Source organism: Camelus dromedarius, chromosome 15 (assembly GCF_036321535.1).
Source record: "Camelus dromedarius isolate mCamDro1 chromosome 15, mCamDro1.pat, whole genome shotgun sequence".
Classification (NCBI taxonomy): domain Eukaryota; kingdom Metazoa; phylum Chordata; class Mammalia; order Artiodactyla; family Camelidae; genus Camelus; species Camelus dromedarius.
In genome coordinates, this window is record NC_087450.1 from 19,721,484 (window position 1) to 19,733,773 (window position 12,290).

Here is a 12,290-nt window from a genome sequence, read left to right on the forward strand (position 1 = left end):
GGAATTTAAAACTAGATTCTTATAGAATTTAAATACTTAATCAACTTTTTAGTTAAACTTATTACATTTGCACAAAATATGCTCTTTAATTTATTATACAATTTAAGTGCAACCATTTTATCATCTTTAACCTTCAGGGCAAAGATGACGTTTATGATCGTATGCTGCTAGACTACTTCTTTTCTTATCATCAATTCATCCATCTATTATGCCGAGTTGCAATCAACTGTGAAAAATTTACTGAAACATTAGTTAAGCTGAGTAAGTATAAAAGATGAGCAGTAAATTCCACTGAATTATTTTAAGCCCCTAGCCATTCAGGAAGGGGAGAGAAAAATGAGACAATCCTTTTTTTCTTTTTTAAAGTGAATGTTTAAAAATACTACTCATTCTTGGGAACATTTTAATTTTTATTAAGAAAACACCAACTTACTGGTTTCCATTGAATAGTTCTGCCTAGAGTTTCAGCTGGCTTCTAAAGGAGGGTGGAGTAGGGCTGATGACTTTTGCACATAGAAGCCCAAGTCCTCCTCCATCTGCCCAGCAGAATTTAAAACAAAAAACAAAAACTGCTCTGCTTAGGGAGGCAGGCTTAGAGATGGACTTCTCTAGCTCTGATGTGGAGGGTAAGATGAGATCAGTCGTGCCAGCCATGCTTTGAAGCTGGCAGCACCCAAGAGCAAGCTGAGTGAACTTGCCAGGGTGAAGCAGAGGTGCATATATGAGTAAATTAGGAGGTAAGTCTCATAAAATAGAGAGGTGAGTGAGAAGAAGGGAAGTTTGAAAAGAAAGACATAAGAAATAGAAAAAAAACCATCAGTGAATTATGACGTTGGGGGAAGCCTTGATTTATTTATTTATTTTTGTGTAATATTGTCTGTCTAAGGATGTGCCTGAAAGCCGTTAGAGGACTGCTCCCTTTGGGTGACTTTTTCCAGCTGATTAGTCTTTGGAAGATACATAGCCCTCTGGATGTCCCCTATCTCAGGACCTCTAAAGTTCTCAGGCTCTCTGGAGCCCGTGAGTCTTTCATCTTTAGGGATGACCCAGGATCCTTGCCAGTGTTCCGTAGTTTTGTTTCAGAGCATGGAAAGTGAAGTACTCGTGGAACCTCTACCCAGGTCAAAAAATAGAGTATTATTGTACCCTGGAAGTCCCCTTGTGCTCCTTCTCAATCACAGCCTCTTCCTTCCCATGAAAAGAGTTTTGATCCATTATAGGTAGGGCAAAAGATGTGAACATACCTTAGGTTTCATTATCCAAGATGAAGGAAGTGGTAAGAGCTGTCAGGGATAATTCTTCTTCAGAAAAACCATCTTATTGGTAAGTGATTAGAACATCTTCAGATTTGAAAGGTTGTTCCTTCCACCTGTTATCATTAGCTGGTTTAAATATATGTGGCTGAGGATTGGGGAGGGAGTGGGTGAGGATATGTTTAGATCGACTATTTCATGATTATGTAACTGAGTTGTGGCACTTGATAAAAAGCTAAAACCTAGTGGCAATGATCAAGTGTGGGGAAATATCCAAGAGTTCTAGTAACACAGCCTTGCTCCCAGAAAAGGAGGAAGATGTAAAGATGCTGATCTTAAGAAAAGTTCTTAGTAATTGTGTTCCTATGATTTATAGTAAAAATTATGTGAGGAGCTATTTTATCTACTTGAACAGCTCTGACCAAATAGTGAATGTTCTAGTCTGTGTGGAATAGCCTTCCTCATCAACACAAAGACACAGTTCCAGGGAAATTCAGCAGGAGGGAGGGTGGAGGGAAAGGACACACACTTAGCCATCCACATTAGCTGAATCAACTTTCATAATATTTTGTACTCTTATCACTCTTATACCCATGATGTGGATGCTATGTTTAGTTCTCTACGTAAGCACTATTCTGTAGAACTACCTACGAGGATGGACATATTCTCCAACTGCATCACCATCCACAGTATGATAGACACTAGCCATGTGTGAGTGTTAAGAACTTGAACTGTGATTAAGAACTGAATTTTTATTTTAACTAAATTAATTTTAAAGAGCCAGAAGTGGCTGGTGGCTACTGTATTGCGTAGGACCGCTCTAAACATAAACCAAAACCTTAAAAATTGAGCAGGAAAAGAAAATTTTCATGGTTATATCTTAGTTAATGCAGAAAATTGGACGTTATTTTGACTGTGAAGTAAAACAAAGACCTAAAAATAATGCCTTCCTTATGCCTCTTACAAATGGAGAGATTTTGTCCCAGTGTTAGAAGTTAACTCCCTCTTCTAGCTGAAATGACTATATCCAGGGAGAGGCCACTAGGAAAGTCCCTGAGAAAGCAAAGCCCACATTATCAACTATAATGGGAAGTAGAGAGTTGATAGGGAGTTTTAATTTGTATGATTTCTTCAAGAAATTTTATTTGGCAACAAGGAGGGGAAAGGGTAAGTTTAAATTGGTTATATCCTTAATCATTTTAGTCTTAAAGCTATAGGTGATCCAAGGGCCAGAATATTGTGATGATAGGTGGGATTATCTTAAGACCTACACTGGATTTTAAGTCATTTCCAGATTTGAGGAAAAGTCTTTGTGCTGATTCTTTATATGGGTAACTGAGCAGATTTTAAGATTTGTTAGGGGCATAAAAAGATACTATATAATAATTATAGATTAGAATTATAGGGGATAGAGTTGGAGGTCCTAAAGTTAAAGGGAAGGTTGGAATATTTTTGAAGTGAGGACAGTCAGGCATAGACTTAGAGGAGACAGAAAAAGTGAGGAGAGAATTCAGGGAGGGTGAACAGAGCTGCTGACTGCCATGTAAAATAAGAGTGTGATCTCTCAGATACACTGTTAGAAAAGAGTTTAGCCAGAAAACTTCTGAAAAAGAATAATAGGGTATTGGCACTATTGATTTCTAAAATAATAAAGATACAGTAATTAAAAAAAATTTTTTTGGTATGTAATAAATAGTTCACAGTTCAGAACAGTATCAAAAAGATATACATCACCATATTGCTCACAAACCTGTCCCCCACCAATTTTATTCATTTTTGAACACTTATTTGCATAAAAATAGCAAATATGGGTTTATTTTCTCCCCTTTCTTATGTAAAAGTCCTTCAAATCCTCAGAGGACTAACTGAATTGAACCTTCCACTGTATTCATTATATATTATTCATTCATTTTATATAAATCTTGAACATCCTCTGGGGCTCCTGGAACCAATCCACCTGGATACCTAGGGAGTGGCTGTAAACTCTAAACGATTAATTCAATTATATGATGCAGATATGAAAACACATAGGCAGAACAGTGGAAAAAGAGCCCCAAAACAAACATAAGGATACATGAAGATTAAGTAGATAATAAAGATGACATATCAGATTAGTAAAGAATGGGTAGTATTGCAATCATTGGTTAGCTGTCTGGGAGAGGAGGGGCAAGACTTTAATATCTTTGCACCTTAGACCAAAATATATCCCAGGAGGAATAATTGTGAAAAATAAAATCCTAGAAATATTAAAGAAAAAACAGATCATATGGATACCACCTTGAGGATTTGAAGGACCATGTTAATTAAGCAGGACACAAAACCCAGAAACAACATAAGAAATTGAATATTTTGACTATGTAAAAATTGAAAATACTGTATGTTGAAAATGCCATAATTGAATTATAATAAATACAGCTAATGGTGAAAATAATTGGATTCTTAACAGGTAAATGGCTAGTACAGAAAGTTTTTAGGATTCAGTAAGATGGTCAAGAACAGCAAAGGACATGAACAAGGCAGTTCGCAAACACACATGCATGCACAGAGTAAATGTTTGGTAACCATATGGGAAGTTGCCTGTCCTTAACTAATAAAGCAAACAACAATAATTTCTCCTTTTTCTCAACTATGAGATAAAATGTAGGTGATTATGCATACTTAAACAGTTTTGAGGAAAGAGGAGATCTTGGAGTCAGTTTGGAGAGACAATTTGGCATTGTCACTTTAAATTGTCTGTGCCCTTTGACCCAGCAATACCAGATCTAGGAATTGACCCTAAATCTATACTCATAAAAGTGTACAATAACATACATAAGATTTTAATTTTCACTTAGTTTCTGTTTGGTAAAACTGGAAACAACCCAAATGTCCATCAGTAGAAGCTTAGTTATATAAAACATAAATGATTTGTATTATATAGTCTTTAAAATAAAAAAGGTAGGAATTGACTTGGATCACATGAAAAAAGCAAATTGGAAAATATACAGGATATAACCAGGGGAAAGAAAAACAACGGTTTTTGTTTTTGTTTTTCAACAATTTTTGTTTTTCAACAATTTTTGTTTTTCAACAATTCTTTTTGTTTATTTGTTTGGGGGATAGAGGGGATTAGGTTTACTTACCTATTTTAAAGGAAATACTGGGGATTGAACCCAGGACCTCATGCATGCTAAGCATGCACTTTACCCTCTCCCCCCAACCCCCAGGATTATTCTCTTAACTGTATAAGGATAAAATTATGAGATGCTTTTATTTTCTAGGTTAAATACCTGTAAGATTCAAATTATTTGTAATGATCATGCATTGGTTTTATATTGGGAGAAAAATCAATTTTTCAAACTATTAGAAAACTGGCACTGCAAACTCTTAATCATACGAATTTTTTTAGGTACCATAGTGCACATGGAAAGTTAACAAGATGTTCAAGTAAAATTAACAAATCCCTGGATTTCACGTTTAAATAATTTTAATTTTTAGAAACAAAACAATCACCGCTATTATTTGACATTATTATATCAAAAACATTTTTTGAAAGTTATACTACTGCCTTAATAAGTGAAAGTTTTTTTAAAAGATTTTTTTGCAAGTAGCATGATGATGTACCTAGAAGATCCAAAGTCTCTAGAACTAAAAAATTAGTATAGTTGATAGAAGTAAACACATTAAAAATTCAAATTATAAAAAGCACAGCTCTGGTTCATGCTTCACCTTTTTGTGGTATCAAGGTGGTATTGATTGGAGAAAAAACTGGTTAGCTGTTTCCCAGAAAGCTTCTTAGGATGAATGTACTTCAGACAAGTGCCAACCATCCAGTGCGGATCAGAAGCCAGCTTTTACCCATCCACCAAGGGCAAATCCATTTATCCTAGGCTAATACATAGTAATTATATTTAGTAGACATAATTCAGAGGTTGGTTACCAGTTTGTTAATTTATAAAGAACTGGCACAGGGATCTAAATATTACATGGTAGGGCCAGCAGATTTTTTCCAGTAACCTAGACGGAAAGCCAAATAAACAGCATTAGGTTGCTTAGTGGGCTTGAAGTCAGAAATAGGGGAATTAGAAGAGTCAAATGTGATATTCTTAGGCTACGATATCTTGATTCAGTCTTGAAGTGGAGCATTAGCCAAGGGCTTTCATACGGTAGATGAAGCTCCCACTTCCCATGGGTAGTGCTTGGATGGGATAAATATTCCTGTAGAAAGCTAGACAGAGAATCATAACACAATTCAGATAGGAGAAACCCTAACTAGTAAATATACGTATGAAATATTTCATCCTCACAGCAATCATCTGAATTACCATTTTATCTCCAAATGCAGTTTTTTAAAAGTTTTTCTCTTAATAACACACCCAGCAGCTTCTGTAGAGTAAGGTGCTATTAATGAGCAAAGATATGTTTGGGGCAGCTTTTCATCATTGTATATTAGTTCCTTCATGGGTGGGAATGAGGTGGGGTTAAGGACCCTATTAAGGGTGCCTGAAGTCACAGGATGAAGAAAGATAAGTGATAACAGGAGCCAGTATGCTTGAGGCCTGCCCATCCTGTTTACTGAGACAAGGCTTGGAAGTGTGCCTGAGAACACTCATGACTGCATCTCCCTGTACCTTGCATGCAGTAAGTGAGACATCCCAGAAAGTGTTGGAGGAGGAGTGTATGGAACAGGACTGGCCTCTACCTTAAGTCACAGAGCCAAGATGCGCTGTAGCCTCAGTGCTTTGTGGACATGCTGGAAAGAAACTGATAACTCTTGCTCTTAAGGAATGGCCTGCCTTCCAGAGGACATGCAGCTCAGATAGGAAATAGGACTGTGAAAGAGATGTCTTTAGCTCACCATGGGTGGCACAGTGTTGTCCAGAGTCTAGTGTACAAGATGGTCCAGGGAAAATAATTTTTATATTAATAAATATGTATGGATCTGTATTATAAAAATATGTAACTCGCACAGCAATGATTTTCCTGGATGTTAAATTGCTGAAGATAAGGCTAATGGCAGTATTAGCCTTTCTGAGTGAATCTAAAGAACAGTACCAAGTAGACAGTGTACAAGTGACGGACAGGTAGGAAAGCAGTCATGAAAAGATACAGGGATGCCTGAAGTTCGGGGAAACACTGATTATTTAATAGATTATGGGCTTTGGCATCAGATAAATCTGGGGTAGGCACAACTGTGTCACTCACTGTCTTTTGGCATGAAGGTAGTCAGATTATGTGATCTCTCTGAACCTGACTTCCTCATCCAAAAGGGGGCGGGGTGGTGAATGAGGATAAAATACTGCCTCCCAAAGTTGATGAGAAAATTAAATGTGATTATCTGGCATACCTAGCACAATTGATGTCAGTATATGTTTATTTCCTTCTTCACTTGTAAAATAAAGATATTTGAATTGTATCACTTAGAAACAATCTTAGATTGTAGAAGGCCTCCTTGTGTTTTTGTTTGTTGTGATAGTGCTAGCTTTTCAGTAGTTGTGGAGAGTAGGAATAAGGATTGTTCTACTTTGAGGAATAATTGGGAGAAAAAGACTAAAGACTAGAGAAACTTAAATTGTAGTATAAAGCCTGCTCTCACGTGAGAGGGTTTATGCCAGGGCAGCCTCTAGTTTAGGGTTGGCAGACTCATGGGCTATGGGCCGAAATGCCACCTCCTGCTCTACTTTATGGTAATTATGATGCAGAGACATGGAAGCATAGAAACTCTCTTCCTTGTAGCCAACAGTGTTGGTGACATACTCTTGTTTGCTTATGTGTATGGAGATGTTACAATGGGTAAATGACTCCAACCCCAACCACATTAGGTTAGGATCAAGGGGAAAGATGATAGTTTCCTTGGTTCTTTACAAAGGGCTTAATCTTGACAAGAAAATAAAGCAGTAGGCTTTCCCACAAAAGGGAGTCTGGGCATCCTTGGATGACTAAATTGAGTGACTGATGTCATTTCCCTTCCTGAGGTTTCCTAAGTCCATGGTCTGACACAGGGCCTGGAAAACAATGGCCTGCATGCTGCCTGGTTTTGTATAACCAGTGAGCTACCTGCAAGCTAAGAAGGGTTTTATATTTTTAATGGTTTTTTTTTTTAAGATTATTCTAAAGATTTTATGATACATGAAAATTGCAAGAGTTTCTAATTTCAGTTTTCTTAAAGTTTTATTGAAAGACAGCCACACCCATTCATTTAGTGTTGTCTGTGGCTGCTTTCATACTACTTCTGCAGAGCTGAGCACCTGCAGTAGACTGAACAGGCTGCGAAGACTAAAATACAGGTATCTCCTGATTTTTGAAAGTTCACTTTATGCCACTTCACTCTTATGAAAGACCAACATTAGTACCTGTTTTTGCTAACCAAAAGAAATGCAAAGAGGATTTTTGCTTTTACAGAAAATGGTTATTGCTTTTTTGCTTTATGTTGTTTTGGTTTATGAAAGGTTTCTTAAGCCAGGGAAGCGTGTATTTACTATTTGGCCTTTTACAGAAAAGGTTCGCCAACTTCAGGTGTTACTGATAATTTTTTTTCTTAACTGGAGGAGGATAACTTGTATTATATTTTTCTTCTCCATGATTATACTTTCCCGGAGGTGGGAGTGCTGGAGGATGGGAAACTTAACTTTACTGACTGTGGCATTACAGCTTCTGTGCTTTGGGAGACGTAGGAGTGCAGAGGGTAGGGGAACAAATTTCTTAAAAGATACGCTTGACATCTGGATTAATGAAGAAGAGGAAAAATTAAAACCCTAGATATTCCAAATAGGATACTGACATACAGCTAAGAATGGTCCATCCAGAAGATCCTGGGGACAAGGCTAGAAGCTGTTAGACCCAGAGCAGAGTTTACATAAATGTACTGTAAAGGTAATTCTCCCTGTTTTTGGAGAAACAAGATAAAAAAGGAAATAATGCTATCTGTTCTAATTCTTCACATCCTGTTTGACCTTGCTCCCCACCTCCCACTGCAGTCTAGCTATTCCATGTAAATTATCTAATACGCAGAGTGGTACCTTAATCCAAGTAACCTTTATTAAATTGTCCCAGGTGAAGTTCTAATACTCAAAAAGCAGAATCAGTTTAAGTTGCCTCAGGTCCTTCTGGGAATGAGGTATGGGATATGAATAAAATCAAAGTATGCTACACTCTAAATTATTTCACTGGTTAAAACATCATAATGAATTCTTCCCCTTAAAGTACTTTATATATTTCTAAAACAGAAGATACAGTTATGATTGGAAATAGCTCTATAATGTTGTACCTGCAGAGTTTAACATACCTTAGTAGTATATTTATAATTATAACCTATTCTGATTTCTTTTCAAATATTAGGTGTCCTAGTTGCCTACGAAGGTTTGCCACTTCATCTTGCACTGTTCCCCAAACTTTGGACTGAGCTATGCCAGACTCAGGTAAAGAGAATGAGTTTTAGATGCCTTGGTCTTTCATCTCATCCGACCACGTAGTCAGTAGTTCTAGGAACAATGGGTTAAAGACTTGCTGGAAATTGGGGATGTTACAGACTCTTGATAGGTTAAATATTATTAATGGAAGTAACAGCTATTAAGCAAAGGGCATCTAGTTGGCCTTTGAGGTTTTTTTTTCACTTCTGTAGATTTGTTCGACAAAGGATATTTCACATAAGCTGTTTATAATTAAATCCCTCACATATAGGTCAATGTAAACAGTTGTGGTAAAAGTCTAAAACAGGGAGCTATTAGGGCAAGAAGGCATATGCCACTTCTGGCTCTCCCTCACCTCCCCCATCTGTTTCTTCTCCCCTCCACTGTTCCAGAAGCTCCAGCAGAAACCATTTCAGTAGTCTGTCCTTTACCTTTTGCTGATCTGTTACCTCAGGGAAGTTTTTCAAGAGTCTGATACACTAAATTTTTTATTGACAGTCTCATTGAGAACAGGAAACACAGTACACACTACCTTAGAATCTTAAGAGCCAGCCCCTTAAAGTGATAGGCACCTAAGTAATGCTTGTTAAATTGTGGAGAGAGAATGGTGGAGAGAGGGGAGGAATCATACTGGTCCTGAGGTTTAGCCCATTCCTTACATCAGGTATCCCCCTGTCCTTAGACCCTAAAAAAACTGTTTTTATTGCCTGATTGCATCTGCCCATTCCCAGAGGATGAGATGAGTTTATTAATTCCTTTGACATAAATCTTTACCCACATTTAGTATCTGGAATACTTTGAGTCTGGCCCAGCCTCCTGCCCATGAGGTAGTGCTCTGTATATTCTCATAATGGATGTGTCACATGGTACTGTAATAGTTGTTTATCTCCTTGCCCCAAACCATGAACTCAAGTGTAGAGACTTACGAGTCATCTCTATCCCCTGAAGTGTCATTCTGTTTCCTATATCTTTGATAGGCTAGTATGCTTTAATCACACGGCTTAGTACATGGTAGACATTCAGAAAATGACTGACTTTTGAGCTGAGAGTTCTGTTCAGTAAATTGGAGATACCTGCTTTTTCCCCCCTCTGCCACTATTGCTTTTTTCATTCTTCCTGGTTTGAGTCGTTGCTTCTTTTGGTTTCTGTACTCTGCCACCGCCTATTGCTTCCCTGTTGCTTTATCTGCTTCTGCACTGTACTACTTCCTTTACTTGGCTTTTTTCCCGCAGAATTCATCAGCCCCCAGTGCTTAAAGCTAAACCATCTAAGGCTTCCAGGGCTCCTGCCAGTCCTATAGGAGCAGCTGTGCTGTGCAAGAAACACAGGCAGCAGGCAAAGACTGACCAGTAGAATAAGACAGATTTTCCTGATACCAGGGATCTGAAGACCTGGGTGCTAGTCCCTCTTGACTCCTAATTTCTTGGGTGACCTTGAGCAGTTTACTTACCACGGTGCTTAGTCTACTAAAACATATAAGTATATACATATGCATGCACATGTTATCTAAATTTTATCCTTTTGTCTTCCATAATGATCTTATTAAAACACACATGTAAATAATCTAGGGGCTGTACCTACTTAAAGACATACTACTTGTGTTTAAGAGCCATGACCATTTGAAAACAGGAAAGCCAAATTTTAGTAAAATTTCCATATATTGGGACCCACTAATTCTGTGAGGTAACGAGGAGAAGAGGTTTGCTGTTTACTTTTGCAGGTATTTATGGGGGAAGGATATTTAACAGACAGTTACCATTGTTAGTGAGATTATACAGTGAAAGTTTTAATGCACTTTAGAGAATAAATTTAATTCTTAAAATGTGTCTTTTTTCTACCTGTGATTTAGCATTGTTCCCCTGAAAACATCCTATTTGTCATTCTGACTTGGCCAGTCCTTATTCACTTCCATAATGCTAGATAATAAAGCTGCATTTCTGTTGAAACACAGTTGTTCAATTTTGCCATTCAAACTTTTTACAAGTCTCTTCTTCTAACACTCAGCCATTTAGTCCAATTTAGAAATACTTCAGTTTATTGGAAGGACAGTTGCTAACTGAAAGCTTAGTAGACAAAAGTGACTTTTCCAGTAGGATTTAAAATGACTTTGGATGTACATCATAGACAGTGTACTGAGGATTTGCAGTTGTTTCAGTGCTCAACCAGTGCGTCTTCTCCCCACTTTAGTCTGCCATGTCAAAAAACTGCATCAAGCTTTTGTGTGAAGATCCTGTTTTTGCAGAATATATAAAATGCATTCTAATGGATGAAAGAACTTTCCTAAACAACAACATTGTCTACACATTCATGACACATTTTCTTCTAAAGGTATGTCATAAGTTGGAAACTCAGTCTGTTACTTACAATTAATTAATGGTTTTGTTTTCAGAGTATTAGTCTTTTGGAGTTTTTTTTTTTAATCAATCATCTTTTTCAGGTTCAAGGTCAGGTGTTTTCTGAAGCAAACTGTGCCAATCTGATCAGCACCCTTATTACAAACTTGATAAATCAGTATCAGAACCTGCAGTCTGATTTCACCAACCGAGTCGAAATTTCCAAAGCCAGTGCTTCTTTAAATGGGGTAAGGACTACGGAAGGGGGAATAGTTACGTACTTCAGAACTTTCCTTATATCAGCTCTAAATTTGGCCTTAGCATGATTTTACTTTATACATATAGTTTTATCATTTGAACTTTAGAAGCTGCATATGGTGGAAAAAACTAACCAAATAAAAATGTGTTCACTCTGCTTTTTATGTATGTCGCACACACTTTATTACCTTAGAAGACATGAGCCAATGTCATTAAATGCTAAGACCACTAAGAGGAAACATTCCCTTTATCTACTTTCTCACATTTTTTGAAACATTACTTGTGATGTTTATTAGTGCCTGTGACTCATAAGCAACTGAAAATCAATTAGTAATCCGAATATAAAGCCCGTTAAAACTAGGGAACTAGTTGCTTTGTCTAGTCTCTGTGACAGCCATGTCAAACAATAAGGAAGCACGCTGGAAACACGGGCTAGCACGCATCCAACAGCAGCCTCCTGAGGAAGAATGAATGCTTAGACGTCAGAACGGATTCCAGAGCTGAGTGAGGAAGACCCTTATTACCACTTGTGACAGCCACCAGAAGTCAGCATATCTGAAAACTCTGATTCCTAGATTAGTAAGGCCTAAATTTCTCATGGATCATTCATGGTTTGTTTTTTAAATTTCTGTATAAGTTCTATTACTGATTTTTTTCCTTTCTTTCCCATTTTTGGAAAGCATTGAGTCTTCAGTATGACTTAATACTGCTATACTTATACCACTACTTATCACACTGGCTTTCTAGTTTTAGCATTCTTCCAAAAATATCAGAGCAACCAGGATGGATTCTTGGAAAAGTAAACATGTACGTTAAACTGTTAATAGCTGTGTCAAAATGTTGGTTTTGGCATTTGAAATGTTCCCTGTCTGGATTTTTGTAGGACTTGCGGGCACTTGCTTTGCTCCTGTCGGTACACACTCCCAAACAATTAAACCCAGCTCTAATTCCAACCCTGCAAGAGCTTTTAAGCAAATGCAGGACTTGTCTGCAGCAGAGAAACTCACTCCAAGAGCAAGAAGCCAAAGAAAGAAAAACTAAAGGTTAGCTTTATGGAC

The 12,290-nt window shown here is 37.4% G+C and overlaps 1 protein-coding gene across 6 annotated transcripts in view; it reads left to right on the forward strand.

The window, feature by feature from the left end:
* The window catches only part of USP34 (ubiquitin specific peptidase 34), a 202,416-nt gene that overhangs the window by 188,704 nt on the left and 1,422 nt on the right, over nt 1-12,290 (forward strand). For 4 of the 6 annotated variants that reach the window (XM_064494458.1, XM_031467101.2, XM_031467100.2 and 1 more), the window contains 5 exons: nt 138-261; nt 8,571-8,650; nt 10,829-10,969; nt 11,079-11,222; nt 12,116-12,275. In XM_064494458.1, the coding sequence (XP_064350528.1) occupies nt 138-261; nt 8,571-8,650; nt 10,829-10,969; nt 11,079-11,222; nt 12,116-12,275 (649 nt within the window). The remainder of the gene's footprint in view (nt 1-137; nt 262-8,570; nt 8,651-10,828; nt 10,970-11,078; nt 11,223-12,115; nt 12,276-12,290) is intronic. The other 2 variants (XM_031467102.2, XM_064494457.1) reach the window with 2 other exon arrangements.